Source organism: Toxotes jaculatrix, chromosome 13 (genome assembly GCF_017976425.1).
Source record: "Toxotes jaculatrix isolate fToxJac2 chromosome 13, fToxJac2.pri, whole genome shotgun sequence".
Classification (NCBI taxonomy): domain Eukaryota; kingdom Metazoa; phylum Chordata; class Actinopteri; family Toxotidae; genus Toxotes; species Toxotes jaculatrix.
In genome coordinates this window covers 3,722,726-3,741,236 of record NC_054406.1, presented here as the reverse complement: position 1 = coordinate 3,741,236, position 18,511 = coordinate 3,722,726, and the positions used below count along the sequence as shown (strand labels likewise).

The window sequence follows — 18,511 nt, the reverse complement described above, 5'->3', positions numbered from 1 at the left end:
TGTTTTTAAATGACCTGGATTTTTAATATATTAGAAAAACAACAGCAGTTTACTGACGGAGCTGCTCTGTCCCTGCAATGTCGGACTTTTTAAACAGAAAAATGAGACCAAATAAAATTGTAGCCTAGTATTCCCGCAATAAACGGACTCTGAGAGCACGGAACACACCGCAACTGCGTTCCTAACATTAGCTGCTCCGGTCCTCTATCTGTATCAGCAGCGACCATAAATCGGCATTTAAGTCATAAGCCAGCGGCAAAAATATGCTAACACATGCTAATTAGAGCAAACATCCAGGTAAAATAGTGAGAAATTTACTTACCGGAAAAACTGCAACACAGACTCCTTCGGCGGTCGGTTAGTACAGTCTACACTACAACAAGCCATATATGACACAAAAACATATCCGAACATTGGCAAACAAACACGGACACTGCAGCCCCTGTCAACCGCTGGAGGTAGCCGGAGGCCTCTGGATGTAGCCGCCTAGCCCAGCCGATGCTTTAGCAAAGAGCTAACTGCCAGTTCCTGTCTATGGGGATGTCACTCAACGTAACCACGCCCTAATTTATGTAAGAATTCTAAGCCTAAATAACACTAAAACGGTTGTGGTACAAAAAAAATTCACCCCTCCCCCACAGTGTTCACGGAGGTGGAAACTATCAATAGAGACCAAAAACAAAAAATGTACCAGGCTGTAAATATGTTTTTTAGGCTGTAAAGCTATTTTAACATGGGGGTCAATGGAGAATTGCTCACTTCTGGAGCCAGCCCCCAGCGTGCAGCCGAGGAACTGCAGCTTTTTGAACGCGGAAGTGATCCTCACTGCTGAAACCTACAATTCCCCCCTTGGGCTTAACCTGACTAATAAATCTGATTCTGACTGACTAACACTCCCAGACTAAGTAAACTACAGTCTGTGGTCAGTGATGTCTACATACTTTTGACCAGTTCACCCACCGCATCAGTGGGGGCGGTATTGAGCTCCTGAAATTCAATAAGTGGCAAAAAGTAAAAAGAAGAAGAAGGCGAAGACGAAAGACGCTCTGCAACAAGCAACTTAGTGGAGGCAAATGATGTAGTAGTTAGGAGCACGTAACCAGAGTTTTTCGGTTGTAGAGTCCGTTTTTAAAAGCGCTGAGCATTTTGTTTCATTGGGAAAACCAACGGATCGGGATTTTGGAGCAAACATGGCGGCTACGGAAAGTGGCGATGGACACCAGCGTCTGGCCACCAATCAAGTCCCGTCTGTCCAAGTCTGTGGCGCGGTAATTTTCTGCACGTTGTTACGACTGTATACATCAAATAGAGCGTTTTTATAAGAAAGACAGCAGCTAGAACTGGTATTAAACCAGCACAGCGGTCAGTTATTGTGCTGGGTGAACATATTTACACGGCAATGGCTGGCTAAGTCCTGCGGGCTAACATGCAGGCAGGAAGCTAGTATTAGCTTAGCCAACGGAGAGCCAGTTGTTTTCTTGTTTACGGATCATTTAATTAATAAACATATTGTAATATGGATGAATGAAAGGAAGCGACTCATGTAGAGGTAATTAAATCCCTGATTTTTAGTTTTACACGAGGCCGTGGCTGTTAAACAGGCTTGTGTTTACACTGCAGGGCAGCGCTCAGTATCAGCAACAAGCTAACTTAATGTCGTGTTTGTTTGGCGTCTTAAACAGAAAATAACGCCTAAGCAATGTCTGTTTATATTTTCTCAACCCTTCCTTGATTATAGTTGTTTTTTTATTCATGCATGTCCATTATCACCACGTTTGAGACCACTTCTTTGTGGGTTCACAGCATTGTCTTCACGGGCATTCTTGTGTGTGTGTGTGTGTGTGTTCTGGAGTAAAAGAGGGGGGAAGGAAAACAGTGGAGTGCTCCACTGTGGTGGTGTTAACGTTTTATCACCAGCTGTGGAGAATGGCCTCTTTGCTGTGGTGCTCCTACCAGAGGAAGGCAGCATTATCCAGTGTTGAGCTTTTGAAATGAAGCAGACTCATGACTGAGCCACTTCCTTCGCCCACCAGTGCTGATTGAAGTTCGGTAAACGTGCTGCAGTGTGTGTTGGTCGACCGGTCTCGTCTGTTAATACTGGAGTCCTGTTCTCCACTCTGCTAACTTTAGCCTGCAAGTGATGGTTTAACAAAACTGTGAGCAGAATATTTATAAGACATAAGACATTTTCCTTTTCATGAAGAAAAACTACAAGATTAATTTCTGGGTCACAGTTGAGTCCTGCCTTTTTTTGTATCATTCAACATAACTTTATTATTTAAAATGACTACAAAAATCTGCTTTTGGCATTTATGAGAACTGAAGTGAGAAGTACTGAAAACTAACCACCATCCTTCTGGTAATGCCACAAATACTCACCCAGAGCAGCTGATTACCAAAACAAACAAAACAGGTTGATCATTTGCATTTGGTTAAGCACAGAACAGCATTCCTGCAATTTCCTGCAGCGTTTCGGGCCATTGTAATAAATATTTGTTTGTATTCATCACAACCATCCCGTTAAGTTGTTAAGCAGTGGGTTTTGTTTAGTTTCTTTACACCAGACAAACCAGCAATATGAAGGATACATATAAAAATATATTGTCTAACACAGGTAACAGAGGGGACAGACGGAGAGTCCATGGAAGTTGTTTCAGAGGCAGTAGTAACAGCGGACGCTGGACACCCAGAGCTTATTTGTGGATCTACCCCTGGACTGTCTGAACACGGAGTGGAGGACAACTGTGTTGCTGCTGAAAAAGAAACAGAACATAAAGAAACTGAGGCAGCTGTGGTCCCTTCTTCTGCATTTACGTCTCCTCAAAATCCATCACCTTCACAGTCGTCCTTCACTACAGACCAGACATTCAGCACAGCTCTGGTTCATGGTGAGCCAGGTAGCACCTCAGAGTCTGGAAAGGAGGGCACTGAGGTGAAAACTGAGGAAGAGCTTGAGTTGAAAGGAGAAAATGTTGCAGTAAAGGACAAAAGCCTAGAGGAAAGTCCTGCAGGACCAGATGTGACCGAGGACACAGATATGGACATGACTTCTGATTGCCACAAGGAGATAACAAACACTGACGTGAACACGGACCCAGCCATCAGCACACAGGAGGAAAAGGAAGCTCATGCCTGTAAACCCAAGGTTTCTACAGCTGACGACCTCGACGAGATGATGGACATCGGCACAGTGGATCAGATGGAACAAGAAGCTCAGATGAAAGAGGGGGAGGGACCGAACAGTGCGATGGATGTGGAAAGCAGCCGTTCACCAACCACTTCAGACACAGGTAAAATAAAAGATCTTCTGCTTCTCAGTGGGTTTATCACAAAGTGTGTCATCATCAGGTAAACCTGTATCGTGTTTTTCAGCATCACTCAGCTTTACATTCATGAATAAAAGATCAAATGATTTTTTTTATTTTCTGACATTTTATAGACTAAACAACAAATTGATTAATCAAAAAAATAATTAGCAGATTAATCAGCAATGAAAACAATCATTAGTTGATCATGCAATTACTGTGCTCTTAAGGAGGAGGAACAAGTCATGCATTTAATTTGGCTTTGTGGGTGTTTAATGTGCTGCTGTAATTAATTTGTACTTGCTTCGGTTTGACGGCCCTTAGTTCGGTCTCACCGCTGTGATTTTCTTTAAGTAAAACACACTTAGAAAATGTAATATATCCCTGTACATTTTACGAATCATGCAGCCCTTAACTGAACCACTTATAACATACATGTAACATTTAGAGCAGATGTACATGTTTAATAATAAAATGTAATACTCTCTGTAACTTTTTGAAATGTTGACCCAGGGACTTCACTTGACTTACCTTTACTCAATGCCTTGCATTTGGAAGTTTCTGCTCCAGAAGCAGTGGTCCATAGCATCCCAACATCTGTGTTTTTATTTTCCCCCACAGTCTCAGCGGTAGAGGAAAGCAACACTGTTGAGGAGGAAACTGATGTCAAACCCACTGTATTGCCTCCACCCGCACAAGAGAACCAAGTGGAGAACGTGAAAGCAGCTTTGGACTCAGTCCAGTCCAGCTCACGTCCATCGTCTGAAACCATGACCAGTGCAGGTGAGGCACTACAGGGGAAAGGTGCTTAACATCAGGAAGGAAGACGCTCTTGTTGACATAACAAGTGCCACAAATACTTCAGTAACAAATGGAAAAAAAGAGCTATAAAGAGAAAACGCCTGGGTTCTCACAGGCATGGATTGGGTGTAAATGTTGGATCGTTGGAAAGTCACAGAAAACGGTCGGACACTGTTTGGATCTTTTGGCTAATGGGATAATGGGATGATTATTTTCTGCATGTATTTGTATGTACTCACTTTTCACCCTTACACACAATTAATCCACATGTTTATTATATTCCTTACAGGAAGACGCAACTCATCGCCAGCAGCCATGATGAATGGGATGAAAGTAGTTAAGCTATCAATACCAAAATTAGACGCTGTAAGTATAAGTCAGGAAATCTGAGACATGTCTGTGCGTCTCTCAAAAGCTTGATTTCAGCTATGATCGTGGAAGTTGGTGCAAAGCAGAGTTATTAAAATCTACATCAGATATAATAGGAGGTTCCAACAGGCAGTTTTTGTTGTTTTTTTTTTCCTGTTGTAGGAGAGATTACGTGCAGCGGTTCAGTCAATCAAGTCGACTCCTTCACCACCTTTGGTCAAGGTGAAGGATGAGCCTGTAGACGAGGAGTACGAACAGGCTCTAATATCCTCTGCATCGATGGCAAGCGTGAAGGATGAGCCTAATACTGCCAAGGTGGGTCTCACACCTCGGTTCACGACGATTTATGAATATTTTACACTTTTAATCACAGTCACAAACCTAATTTCTCATCTGAGCTTCTTGTTTGTGAATAACTCATGGATGCATTAACACTGAGTTTTTTTTTAGATCGGATTTCTGTCCAGTCTGTCCATGAGGCATGAAGTGTTGAAGTCTTATACCAGATGTTCAGTCAGGATTTGATTTGAGTTCACCAGTTTTTCTCACAGAGTGGATCCAGAATCGTTGGACCACCACTGACCTCTGTCTCACTGTTCTCCTGTTAACAGGAGGACTTGAGGATTGGATCGGTCTTCTCTGTGACTCCAGCTGCTGAAACACAGATGCTGCCCACCGTCAACCCATCGTCCATGCACATGTCCTGTTCCCACTGCAAGAAGAGCCTGATGAGGGGACAGACAGCGTTCCAGAGGAAGGGCTCCTCGTCACTCTTCTGCTCCACCACTTGCCTCACCACGTCTCTCCCCACTGTCAAAGGAGTCACCAAGATTTGCCACAACTGCCAAAAGTTAGTTCAGCAGAAAGCAATGCTGTTTTCATGCTTTAACTAACCTGTGTGTGTTTCATGTTTCCATATTTACAGCTGTTTAGACAATCAAGATAAGGCCGAGTAATTGACCGGTAGATTTTGAGTTTTACTGAATTTGGACCTCAGATTGATCGCGTCTCTTTTCCCTCTCTCAGGCTGATATTTCGGCCTCAGGACGTCATCCTGGCTCCAGATGCCGAAGGAACCATGAAGGAATTCTGCAGCCAGAACTGTCTGACCTCTTTCAACTACAAGAAAAACACCGCCAATTACAGGAGAACCGCCACCACCAAAAAACCACCGACAGTAGCACCACCGTCACTCTGCAGCATGTGCACCAGATACTGCATTGTAAGTCTATAGGGCTGCAGCTAATGATTATTTTCAATAGATTTCAGTCTGTTAGTTCTTTTTTGTGATTAATCAATCTGTTGTCTTGTGTGTAAAATGTCCAAGAATAGTTAAATATACCCATTATAATTTCCTATAAGTCGGATCTCTTTGTTTTGTATAACGGCACAGAGGTAGGTCACAGAATCGCTTAACTCTACACCAGTGAACTGCATTTCAACTGTTTCAACTGTCGTCCCCCCTGCAGAGCAAACATGAGGTGATCCTGAGCGGTGCTGTCCACAAGCTCTGCGGCGACGCCTGCTTTAACCGCTTCCGAACAGTAAACAATCTGTCCATGGCCGGCTGTGCGAACTGCGGCTCCTACTGCCACAACAAACCGCTCACGCTGAAGATAGATGACAGCAACAAAACCCTGTGCAACGCAGAGTGCCTGACCAAGTACAAAGAGGTATGAAAATCCAAAGCTACAAAAACGTAAAAAAATATTCAACTAAAATAGAATAAGCTGCCCCAGTGTTCCTTCCTTCATTTTCTCTTTTGTTTTGCTGCAGCAAACCAAGATAACTCAGCCTTGTTCGATGTGTCGAACCAGCCATTCGCTGGCGGAGATGGTTGACAACAAAAACAGTGATGACTCTGTGAACCTCTTCTGTAGCAGCAGCTGTGTGATGGCATTCAAGGTTCAGACTGTCAGTGCATCAGGTACTGGTTTTCAACAAGTTTTCATTACATTTTTCAAATGTTGGCTTTTAATTTTTCATTCTTGGCCAAGTTTCTGGAATAAAACTAGTTTCTTTATGACAGGTGCTCGATTGAATTGTGATAGCTGTGGGAAAAACACTGTACCGGCCTACCACCTCGCCATGTCAGATACCTCCATCAGAAACTTCTGCACACTACCATGTGTCATGGTTTTTCAGGTAATGGCTTTCACATGCCTGCAAAATGCAAAATAAAGACTTTTAGCCTATTTTCCCTCCCCAGTAGTGCCTCCCATCGCTCTCAGAGCGGCGTCAGTTCTTTGTGGCGTGGATTCTATAAGATGTTGGAAACATTCGTTTACTCTCTGAGTTAAACTCATTGCTTTTTCATACATTTAAATACAGTAGCGGATCTTAAATATTATTAAGTAGACGCTGTAACTGTAACAGGTCAAATCAAAGTGGCCTCTTTGTTACTGAGTTCTGATCCTTTTTGGGAAACACATTTTTACTGTGCCTTTTTTTTGTAGTGGCTCTCAGTGATGACTCTTTGTGGTGTTTTTCTGTGTTCTAGGAAAAGTTCAAGAAGACCCACAAACAGGTGAATGTTTTCACCAAGTTGCCAATCGGATCCACACAAATCCAGTCTGTCACACCGACACAACCTCAGCAAGACGTGTCCAAAGAGCCGCCGAAGCTCGACTGCTCCCAGTGTACCCGCAGCATAAATTTCAAACCTGAGCTCATCCAGATCAAGGTAACTTGTGTGTCTGTGTGAGAGAGTGTGTGTTTTAAAATGAGAGTGTGGTCTTCACGAGTTCTAGTGTGGGCTCTTATATTCCCAAAACAGGCAGCCTGATTTTTTTTACCTGGCTTGTTGTTTTCATTGATCTGTGGGCAATATTTCAATAGATACAAGTAAAGAGAGAGACAGGAGAGAAAGGTCCAATAATCCTACAAGACCTGTGGGTTTAAACTGAAGTTCACAAAAGAAAATAAAAACACAATAAGATTTCCATTAACCCTAACCCTAATCCTGACCTCATGAGCACCTGCTGTGTGAAACTCCAAGTTTATGAAATCTGTCAGTAAACATAACATAAAATACAAAGACTTGAATACAAGATACAGAAATCCTCCTGAGATACTTAATCATATAATATAAATGTATTAAACATATGCTTAAATCCAAGATATGAATTATGTAAAAAATATAAAACAAAAAAAACATATTTATCCCATACAGCATTTTGTAAAACTGCACATGATGCACAAATTATTTGCCACGGATTTTTTGCTGCCACACCACAACAATGGAGGCGAATGCCAAAGTAAGCTGTTTGCGTTACTACTTTTCTTTAAACTTTAATATGAGGAATAAAAAATTGTTCTAGATTACGGGTAAAGATTATTATGCCATAAAACAACACGGTCTTTATTCTGAAATAGTTTAGAAAAATGAATAGTTTTGAGACATTTTGGGAATTAAATTTATTCACTTCATGGCTGAGAGTTAGATGAGAACATCAGTCACTGTGCTAAGCTAAGCTAACAGCTGCTGGCTGTAGTTTCATATTTAACACATGGTCATGATGGTAATGTTCCTCCTTTCATCTAATTCTCAGCCAGAGAGCAAATAAACAAGTATTCCCCTAAACATGAAACTGTTCCTTTAACAATAGAAGCTTTTAAATACAGTAGGTTCATGCAGAGAAACACCGGCTGGTTTGATAAATAACCTGGAGCTTTTTCTATAACTACACAATGATTTATTTATGTCCACGTGACCAAAACAGAAGGTGTTCGTATTTGATTTAAACTCAAAGGTCCTTCGCTAGTTTTCTGAGCTTTCAACCGCATCTCACGGTCCTCTTCAGCTGTCCTCTTCTTATTTTATTATACCTTATTCTTGTCTTTGGAAGTCGGATGAGATTCCCAAAGGTACAGAGCAGAGCGAAAGGAAGCGTCCGGAGGCCTCGGGTTCAAATGTGGAGGAGCCTGTGTCACCAAAGAGAAAGGTGAAGCTGCAACATGCATGACTTTGTAATTTAAAATGAGGCAATTCCTTTAAAAGCAGAAGAGGCTTATAGTTGTCTTTGTATTGACCATCTTAAGAAGCAGCTATAAACAGTAAAGTATCTAGGTTGTATTACATAGTTCTTAAATATTAGCCATGTAGGGTTGACAGGGTATTTTTATTTTGTCATTAAACTGCATGGATATTCATTTATATTTCATAGACAGCATTGTTACCATTCTTTTTGAAAAAAATCTTATACTTTATGTTATACATATCAAACTTTTAATATCTTCATAAGTTATATAATATATGATCATAAATTAATGTTCATTCTTAATTTTTCAGATGATCCACAATCCTTCACGCGTCACAACTGAAAATGTAAGAGGGTCTTTATGCATAATTTTCTTATATTTATCCACAAATGGCAAAGTAAACAGCAAAAGGGGCAAAACTTCTTTATTCCATGAAGTGAGGTTCTCCTTGTAGCTTGTCACACTTCTTAAGTCTTCTTCAGTATTGTTGTAACGATAAAATATCTCAAAACAAATCTTCAGTTTCTAATTGCATTTACCTGGAAAGTTTATGTTAAACAATCAGTATTTTAGTTGTCAAACAAAGAACTGATTTGTTTTGCTTAAGTTGAATTATATAATAATAATAATAACAACAATAACAGTAACATTAATAATAATAATATGCCATTAAAGAATGTTTTTGTTTTTTTCCCCAAAGATGGTTCAGGTTGTTGGCAACCTCCTGAGACGAGTCAAGCAACTGGAGGAAAAAGTAAATACGATGCAGAATATGAACGACAAGCTGCAGTCGGACAACATCACGCTGAAAGTGGCTCTAATGAAGAAGATGAATCGTATGTTTTTATTCTGTTCACAGCCTGATCTTACAGATACGTGGTTAATATAAAGCACTATTTTATAAGAAAAGTATCTAATGCATGGCTTATTTTTATTGTTGAGGTGTTGGTGTCATTTAATTTGATTCGTTTTTTGTTTTGTTTATTTATTTATTTTTATTTCAGGCAAGAAAAAGCCACCAGGGGCTCGTGTCGCAACTACTGCTGCACCTGAACCACCGCAGGACCCACCTGATAATAACATGGTGAGTGACCTTACAGACCATACATTTTTACACCATGGTCCATGGCATGTGAGACATTCGGTCGTCACACATTCAACTGTGTGTAAGTTTTAATGCAAACATGGGAGGCAAGGGAAAACATAAGCTCTTGCCAGGGACCAAATACCTGCCACCAATAATGTTAAAGATAAAATTAAACTGCAACAGACCTGTCTCAGCATTTTTGTTAGTATGAATTAGTATGAATGGAGAAGATAGGAAAGACAACAAATAAGGTTCAGTTTAAAAAAAACTTTTCTTCTCTTTCAGGTTGATTTGGGCTTTGGTGTCCAAATTCCAAGGGAAAAACTGTATTGTGTCAGCACAAAAAACTATCGGCAGATGACCAGAGGCCTGATGGATATTTTGTTCACCACAGAGGAGATGGCTGTGTCATCGGTTTCTGGGAAAAAGTCAGATTTTTTCCCAGATTCAGTGGCAAAACCAGCCTTGTCCAAAAACAAAGTCTCTGCCATCATTGGTGAGAAAACTTTCACTCGATACAGTGTGAAAAACCGACTTTAAATAATGAGGTTGAAACTTTTTTTTTGCTGCTAAAAAAAATGACTAATGACTAATTCTTTGATGTTTTGTAGCCTTTGTCCAAAGCCACTTCAACGAGATAGCACCAGTCGTTATAAGAGGCACCATGGGAAGCAAGCTGAGATCTGTGGCACTGAAAGTGAAAGAAGTCGACCTGCTTTATGGATTAATGTGAATCTCTGTATGTTCATCATCTGCTGTATTAGAAGAATAAAACCTGCTGTGACACTAAGCGGCATTTCTGTTGTTTTGTTTTGTTTCACACTTGAAAGTAAACGAGTTATTTTGGACCTTTTCGTGCTCCTGCTGATCTGCAGGAACATTTTTGTGGCTCCAGAGGCAGAGAGGGGACCTAAATGATGAGGGGTTTAAATTGAAACCTTTTGTGTTTTGTACTGTGCACTTTGTTCAGAATGTTTAAGGTGCCTTATTGATCCTTTTTTTTTTTTTTTTTTTTTTTTTTTTGCTGGGGTTATTTCCAACAATTTGATGTCATCGTTCCTGACATTCCTGCAATAAATTCTCCCCTCATGAAGGTTGCAGTGTTCGGTGTTTGTTGAAACTTTTTTTTAGAAATGTGTTGAATCCACTTTATGATTGTTTTCAAAGATTTAATTTGTGTTGCTGTTGAAATGTGTGTCATACACAGAGGTGCATCTGTTATTTATCCAACTCTCATTTATATAAATTAGAAACAGAACCTAAAACCAGTTCAGCACAAACTGAACTTGATCATTTTCATGAAGGAGGATTGTTGCATTAGATGGCATTAGTTTTAGCTGCGTGTTCTTAATAAAGTGACAACTGAGTGTATTTCCATTGTTGTGCCTGCCACTTATCAAGTCAGAGACAGGCATTCAGTGTCTGACATGAAGAATATTAGAAAATAAGAGCTAAAAGAAAACTTTAGAACTAAATTATACATTAAAAATGACGATTTATTTTATTTAGGAAGTAGACACCCAAAAAATAAATTATGTCATAAAAGGCAAAGTGTCTACTATCTTAACAGCATTTTCTTGAGCCTGTAACTTAAATATTGGCAGTTTTAGTCTTGTGAGTTGAGAAAAAAATGACAATCACTCTAGCTGATCTGATGTTTTTATTTTATCAACTTTGTGTGTGCAGGACAAGATGGTTTTTGTGTGTAGCGTGGACTGTTCTCACGAGTTCAAGAAGGCCAACTATGTGACGAGCCTGTGTGAATACTGTAAGATCGAAAAGATCACCAGAGACGCCAAGAGAATTAACACCAAGGACTGCTACTTCTGCAGCGACGGTAAGGAGGCTGATAGAAAAGTGTAATGTCAGAAGTAATGCATGTGATTGTCCAGTCTGCGCCATGATAGTGACGTGAAGCCTCTCTTTCTCCTCACAGGCTGTAAGCTCCTCTTTAGACACGACCTGACAAAAAGCTGGGGGAAACACTGTCACTCCTGTGTCTACTGCCACTGTGTGTCGAAGAAGCTGGTGACGGCGCAGTACGGAGGCTCCACAGAGGAGTTCTGCTCTGAGGACTGCAGGTCCAAATACACCATGCTCTTCTGCCACGTAAGCCCGAAAGACTCAGTTATGCTAACAGTGGTGGTGATGATGATGACGACGACCTCGCTTTGCCTCAACTTAACATTCACTTGCTGTTTTCAGGTTGCAAAGTGTGACACCTGCGGACGCAAAGGGAAACTGAAGCAGAGTCTTCCCATGCTGGGGGAGGTTAAGCACTTCTGCGATCTGAGCTGTCTCCTACAGTTCTGCAGCGATAAGGTGGCCACACAGGGCGAGGTCTTCAAAGGTGTGTACGGTGGTTGCCTTTTTGTGTTTTTATTTCCTGTGTTGCGGATTGAATTCATGTCTGACTTCTTGTTTGAAATGTTATGAAGTCAGTGAGGGCCAAGCAGCTCAGAATCACAACCTAGGAGCAAGAAAAACCTCTGACCTCAGAGTGGAACCTGTCAGTGGCAGAGCGGCTTGATGAGAGGAGATATCATTATGCAGACTGATGCGTCTTTGTATTGAACCTGTCACCAGACACCCCCATTGTTGTGCACAAGCCCAGAAAATTTGTACTCAAAAATAAAAAGGTTAATGCTCTTCAACCCTTTTGATTACAGTCATAACCCTGGTCTCCTTTGAAAGGTAACACTTTAAATTTTACAACCACAACAAAGTCAGAATGAGTGTAAGAGATACTGAACCAAAGTAACTGAGGCACAGACATGATAGAAATCTAAATTTTGCCTTATAAAGGGGAATTTAAACGGACTTCCTCCGTGTTTCCTTCTCTTTTGTTTTCTTGGATCTGTAGGTACGGGTGAGGCCACACCTGTCATCGCCAACGTCATCTCACTTGCAGGCCCTCCAACGGGGAAATCCAATGCTTCCGACAGAACAGCCCCACAAAGTACAAAACAACACACACACACACACACACACACACACACACACACACAAGTATTTCTGACCTGTATGTCAGAACATAAGAGAGAAAAACGGACTGTATTCACTTTCAGTCAGTTGCCTATGTTGATTGTTGAGATTTCATACTTTGCCATTTTCTCCACAGGCACAGTCTCAAACTTTCAATCAAAGAACTCTGGACATGTAAGTGTTGTGTTTATATTATATAAAGTAAATTTAAATTTATTAGTAAAATATCGTAAAATGTGTTTAAATAAGTGGAGAAACAGATGTGTCCATATTCAGTAGGTGAGCTCTTTGATGCAGTTCTTGTTTTGAAAATGATTCATTCTGTAGTTGTTCTTGTTTTTTGTCACTTTCCTGTCGTTCAGGTCAGCATTCAGACTGAAACTGTGAAACCTCATCCTCCTTCTGGCCCAAAAATCCTGAAGAACAAGGCGCTTCTCTGTAGACCACTGGTGCAGAACAAAGGGGTCTCCTGTAAAACACAGACCGCTGATGTTGAAGCACAGACAGGTAAAATCAACACCCACATACTGGGCCCGTATGGTAACAACATCTCTGCTCTAAGACAAACAAGCAGGTGTAATTGCCAGTAGCAGATAGTTAAATTACTTCGACTTGTTGAGGGATATACCTAGCATACTTGGAAGTTTTAGTTCTTTTACAAACAAGATCATGTTAAAAATAATTGTTTTGGCTAAATGCTTTGGAAGGAAGGTATTTCCATCCAAACACTTCCACAGAAATTTGTCTTCTCTCTACCTACATATCCTGACTGGTTGTATTAATTGAAACATTTAACTGAAACATTTTTCAATCATAATTTTATGACTGACATTGTTCCTCGTTTTTGTTTTCCTCTCCACAGATGACGTGTTCCCTAAAATCATGGTCCTGCCTGTCCCTGTGCCGGTGTATGTTCCCGTACCCATGAACATGTACAGCCAGTGTACCCCCAAACCTGTGGGCCTGCCGCTACCGGTACGTCTCTCCAAGGGACACATACGCACTGTCCTATCAAGAGCAGGATTTTGACATGAAAGATTTGCATATTAGACAACACCCTGGAGTAATTCATATTTAGCATTGCTAACCCTAACTGATAAATCGGCCTGTCTGCCACAGCTGCCTGTGCCCATGTTCCTTCCTGTGACGATGGACAGTGCTGAACGCATCATAGAGACCATCCAGGAGATCAAGGAAAAGATCCCGTCTGATCCTTTCGAGGCCGAGCTCATCCTCATGGCTGAGATGGTGGCAGAGCAAGATGAGAAGAACGACAAACAGGAGAGACCAAAGGAGAAAGTGGCTGAGAAAGAGACAGAGAGACATGAAGTACCTGCCACAGATGGTAACACAATTCTATGAACATTTTTAAAAATGTTGTCTCTCTGCGCTGCATATTAGGTTTTCTTGCCCAAACTAACTATGGCCTCTCCTACAATAAATATTATGTCAAATTATTTCCCACAAATATTTTCATGCTGAATGTTTTTAAGAGTTCCACTCATGTTTATGTTGCAGACCACGCCAGTACCTACAGTGACGACTTGGATACAGACGACTTGGCCAGTTTCCTCAACAACTGGGAGGACGCCTCCTCTGACGCAGGTCTCAGGTCGCCGAGTCGATCGTACGCCCATGAGAAGATTATAGATGTTCCTGTGGGCATGCCCAGTGAGCCGTACTCCGAGCCCCCACCTCCAGCTCTGCCTCCCATGGATGTCGAAGCTGACTTTACTGTCGGTGAGACAAGATGTATAAATATATGAATTCAGGGCGCTGTTTGAGTTGAAAGAGTGGAGGCCGCTTTGTTTCGTGTGTGGTCAGCCAAAAAAGAAATCACGATTTTATCCTAGATGACAGCAATGATTTGAAAACACTGAGGTTTGGCTTTTGGGTGGATTGGTCCAATGTGTCATGTGCTGTAATGGGCAGAGACTCTGGAGAAGATGGCCCGCCTGAGAGAGCAGTCCCAGCAACCTCCGAGCCCTCCACCTGCCACTCCACGACGACGACAAGCTCACAGGAAAGCCAGAGAAAAGAATGTAAGTAGACTAGATTTGGTTTTATTTATAATTCATAGTTCAGGGTACTGGTGTTGCAGCACGCTCTCCTTCTCCACTTAAAGGGTCGTAAGTCGCAGCGGTCGTCGAAGGCAACTGAAACGCCGTGTCAGAGGGGCTCTGCCAACAGGCCCACAGCTGTAGAAGTCCCAAAACTGAAGAGTCAGTATGGAGTTGACGCCTGGAAGCGATGGATTCAGTGGAGGCAAACTCAGCCCAACCTGGAGAAACCACGCTTCGGTTGTAAGTCTGCATATAAAGTGAATACCACTCAATTATTGATTTGAGGTTGTAATAACAGAATAAAACTTTAAAGTTTCATGTATTTAATTAGTATTAATATTAGTATTAATAAATCGCAATTTATTTCTCTATGGAGGTGATTTTAATATCATCTGACTTGTTATGTGACTTTTGTGTGAAACTGCAGTAAATCAAAAATGTTTTTCCTAATCATAGAGATAAAAACATGCCAACACCAACACATTTTGGGAAATTGTTATAAATTTTATCCTTGCACAGATTATATATGTTTGACTGTCTGCATCAGAAACAAACTTGTGGAGATTTTTCAAGCTGTCATTACTTTGGACTCCTCATATCTTGAACTCAGCACGTCCCATGGAGCTGAAGGAGGACGTTCTTCGATGCACCACAGCTGAGCTGAGCTACGGCCTCTGCTGCTTCATCACTGAGGTGAAACGACCAAACGGAGAGCCGTACTCCCCCGACAGCCTGTTCTACCTCTGCCTCGGCATCCAGCAGGCAAGAACATTTTACACACAGGCACTTAACATGTATCGAGTAGAACCTAAATATCCTGAAAGAACATGCATACACTTGAACACGATTAAAACTAGACATGGACATACATTTACAGTCCCTTAACAAAACCTAACTAAAGACACCACCTGAGCCTGTAACTCACAGCTTTATCCTTAGTTCCCAGCATTTGAAATAAATGACAGCCATTTTCTCTTTACTTATCATAAATCTGGAACCGTTTGTCTCTCTGCAGTACCTGTTTGAGAACGGTCGTGTGGAGAACATATTCATGGATCGCTTCTACAACAAGTTCTCCACTGAGTTCACCAGTATGCTGAGAGGTTTCAAACCCTCAATCACAGCCAGTGGTGAGTTATCACTCATTCTCATACTGTCGGCCTCTGTCTCGTGAGAACACACCCAGATTTACATCCAGCCTCTGTTCTCCTCGGCAGGTTACATCCATTCCCGTGTGGAGGAGGAGTTTCTTTGGGACTGTAAACAGCTGGGGGCGTACTCCCCCATCGTCCTCCTCAACACTCTGCTCTTCTTCTGCTGCAAGTACTTTGGCTTCACCACGGTGGAGCAGCACCGTCAGCTGTCCTTCGCCCACGTCATGCGCTGCACTAAAACCAACCAGAACAACACCAAAACCACCTTCCTGCGCTTCTACCCACCCATATCCATAAATGAAACAGATCCAGGTACCAGTATGGTTTAGCTTAAAATTAGATACCTATTAGTTCCATGCCAGCATATATAATAACAACAACAATAAGGATTTCAAAGTGTTTTGCACTGTAAACATTTAAAAACACACAACAGACAGTATTTGATCATTTTATCTGTCTATTATTTGGTGTGTTCATTCAACAGTCTGACATTCACATAACAGGAAAGTACCTTAGTGCTATTCCAAATTCAGCATTCATTTTACCAGCAGTTCTGTGTTAATCTTTTCTACCGCAGCAATTAACTCTACAAGTGGAGTTAGTGGATTGTGAAGTGTGAAATGTGTGTTTGTGTACTGTTTCTTCCTCGGATCCAGGGGTTCCAGCCAAGAAGCGTAAGGAGGAGGAGATTAAAGAGGATATCCTGGAGATGATGGAGAACACAGAGAACCCTCTCCGCTGTCCGGTCAGACTCTACGAGTTCTACCTCTCCAAGTGGTGAGTACAGTACCCCACCAAAACTCTCATTAGCTATTTCTGGCTGTTTGAAGTCATCTCTGCATTTCTTGACCTGTAAACTAACTGTTCAGTCACTATGTAACCTTTCAATTATATGATATAGTTTGAATTTAATCAGGAATAATACTTTTTCCAGTATTCCCAACACCTTTGCTAGATTTGGTAGATTATGGCTATGTTGACATTAACATCTGTCTTCCATCTAGCTCGGAGTCGGTCAAGCAGCGGACAAACCTGTTCTACCTTCACCCTGAGCGCTGCTGCGTCCCCAACAGCCCCCTGTGGTTCTCGTCCACCGCTCTGGATGACAGCACCATGGAGGCCATGCTCATCCGCATCCTCACTGTCAGAGAGCTGCATCTCAGGACGGGAAAAGAAGGAGGGATTGGTCAGAAGACCCCTGATGACCCACCATTTATACCTGACGAGGAGGAAGATGAGGATTCAGAGTGATGAACAGCTATGAGAACAGAAGTGACCTTTTATTGGTTTTGCAGCTTGTGGTGTAAATGGTTGTACATTAACTGAAATGTTCATTTAAACATGGCCCAATAAACATAAATGGATAGCATAAAATTCTCACAATCATACCTACAATGTGCTGAACTGCAAAAAGAGTCATACTTCCTAAGCATCATGTTGATCAGGATTTATAGAAGATCCTCAAATGCACAGTGTCTGTGTAGCTGGGACTTGGACACTGAGATGCAAGACTCAGCTCAACATTCAGACTGTTTACTACTTCTCAGCAGGACACATTGGTGAATTTCTGCGTGTCTACTAAATGGTTTCTTCTCATGGATAATGCTACCATTGTTTCCTTCCATGTGTTAATATTCCTAAAATTCCTGTACAAATTGGACCTAAGTTTTTTTCATAAGACAAACCCTCCTTCCTGAAGGTATGGAGGTCCACAATAAAGAGCAAGAGAGCTACAGTGAAAAACAGTTTTGATTTTTGTTGCAGTGAGTAATAAATGTCCACCCCAGGATACAAACTGAAAGCATTTCTCTGATGTAGATGTAAATCACCAATCGTCATTTTGTGTGGCAAACCTGCAGTACAGTTTGATTTTCAGCAATCCATCAATGCAAAGATTAGTTGTCAGTCTCCCAGTCGAAGAATCAAAGAGCAAATGCTTATTTCTGTACTCAGTATTTGTGCACGTTTGTCATACTGGAATTATTGGGAAGTCACTCTTGAAAATTTAGGAAATCATGACAGTGGATTTTTGTTTTGTAATATCTGATTGTTTAACAGATTTTGCATAAGCCTCTCCAACTTGCCATGTTAAAATGCAGAAGATGGATTTACAGAAAAAAAAACTTATGTTCTTCAGGTTATCTTACTTTGAAAGGGTCACTAGATTGTGAGATTACAGAGTGACCTGTGATTTTTGCCTTTTATGTTAAATGACAAAATCAATCTTTTCCTTTTACCTCATCTATAGAAGTGAACAGATTTTGATTACCAGTGTCTAATTGATGGAACTGATTTGAGTACACTTAGGAAAATCTTGTCTAAAAATGTAGCACATCTCTTTTTAAACAGGGTGAAGACTCTCATGCCATTTGAATTTTTTTTTTATAATTTTACCCCATTTGTTGCCTGAACAGTAAAGTGAACAGAAGAGTCTGAGTACTGACTTCATTTTGGGCATGCTTTTTCATTCAAAGCTTCCTCTGGAGACACTGACTTTTTACCATAACCCTGGAATTATAAAGTAAAAAATACAGTCCCTTCATGAATATCTTGGTTATATTAACCCTAAGTCTGAAGAGTATGGCTGCCAAGGTTCACTAAGTATTTTCTATTGTATGTTCTTTTTAAATAAATAAAGAAATAAATGAATTAAAAAACATTTCAAAACATTGTTGTCCAGTGAGACTCAACAGTTATGGAGGTTTAAGGTAGGCTATATAATGTCTGCATGTTTCATAGTATATACACTACGCCTGTTTTAGCCAG

General features: G+C 41.1%; 1 protein-coding gene across 4 annotated transcripts; it reads left to right on the top strand.

Moving 5' to 3' along the window:
• The first annotated feature begins 1,029 nt into the window (after positions 1-1,029).
• On the top strand, positions 1,030-18,505 carry LOC121191830 (zinc finger MYM-type protein 4-like). 4 transcript variants are annotated; one of them, XM_041053272.1, is made up of 27 exons: positions 1,030-1,256; positions 2,615-3,290; positions 3,927-4,088; positions 4,396-4,472; positions 4,638-4,790; positions 5,087-5,325; positions 5,502-5,697; positions 5,945-6,148; positions 6,252-6,402; positions 6,505-6,620; positions 6,976-7,158; positions 11,230-11,380; positions 11,480-11,652; positions 11,749-11,893; positions 12,407-12,502; positions 12,665-12,702; positions 12,891-13,035; positions 13,391-13,503; positions 13,648-13,873; positions 14,047-14,268; positions 14,461-14,570; positions 14,654-14,831; positions 15,202-15,353; positions 15,607-15,721; positions 15,809-16,057; positions 16,402-16,522; positions 16,750-18,505. In XM_041053272.1, exons 1-27 carry the CDS (start codon positions 1,191-1,193, stop codon positions 16,994-16,996), a joined length of 4,704 nt encoding a protein of 1,567 aa, XP_040909206.1. In that variant the 5' UTR covers positions 1,030-1,190; the 3' UTR covers positions 16,997-18,505. The 4 variants fall into 4 exon arrangements, with proteins under 4 accessions (XP_040909206.1, XP_040909205.1, XP_040909209.1 ...); XM_041053271.1 differs by having other exon boundaries at positions 1,030-1,268; XM_041053275.1 differs by lacking the exon at positions 1,030-1,256 and adding an exon at positions 1,275-1,549.
• Positions 18,506-18,511: the final 6 nt, after the last annotated feature.

Excerpts from the sequence above, each read along its gene's own strand:
- LOC121191830 (XM_041053271.1), top strand. The coding sequence starts at position 1,191 with ATGGCGGCTACGGAAAGTGGCGATGGACACCAGCGTCTGGCCACCAAT. Across the intron at positions 14,832-15,201 it reads GGAGAAACCACGCTTCGGTT|CACGTCCCATGGAGCTGAAG; the intron begins GTAAGTCTGCAT and ends TCTTGAACTCAG. Across the intron at positions 16,523-16,749 it reads GAGTTCTACCTCTCCAAGTG|CTCGGAGTCGGTCAAGCAGC; the intron begins GTGAGTACAGTA and ends TCTTCCATCTAG.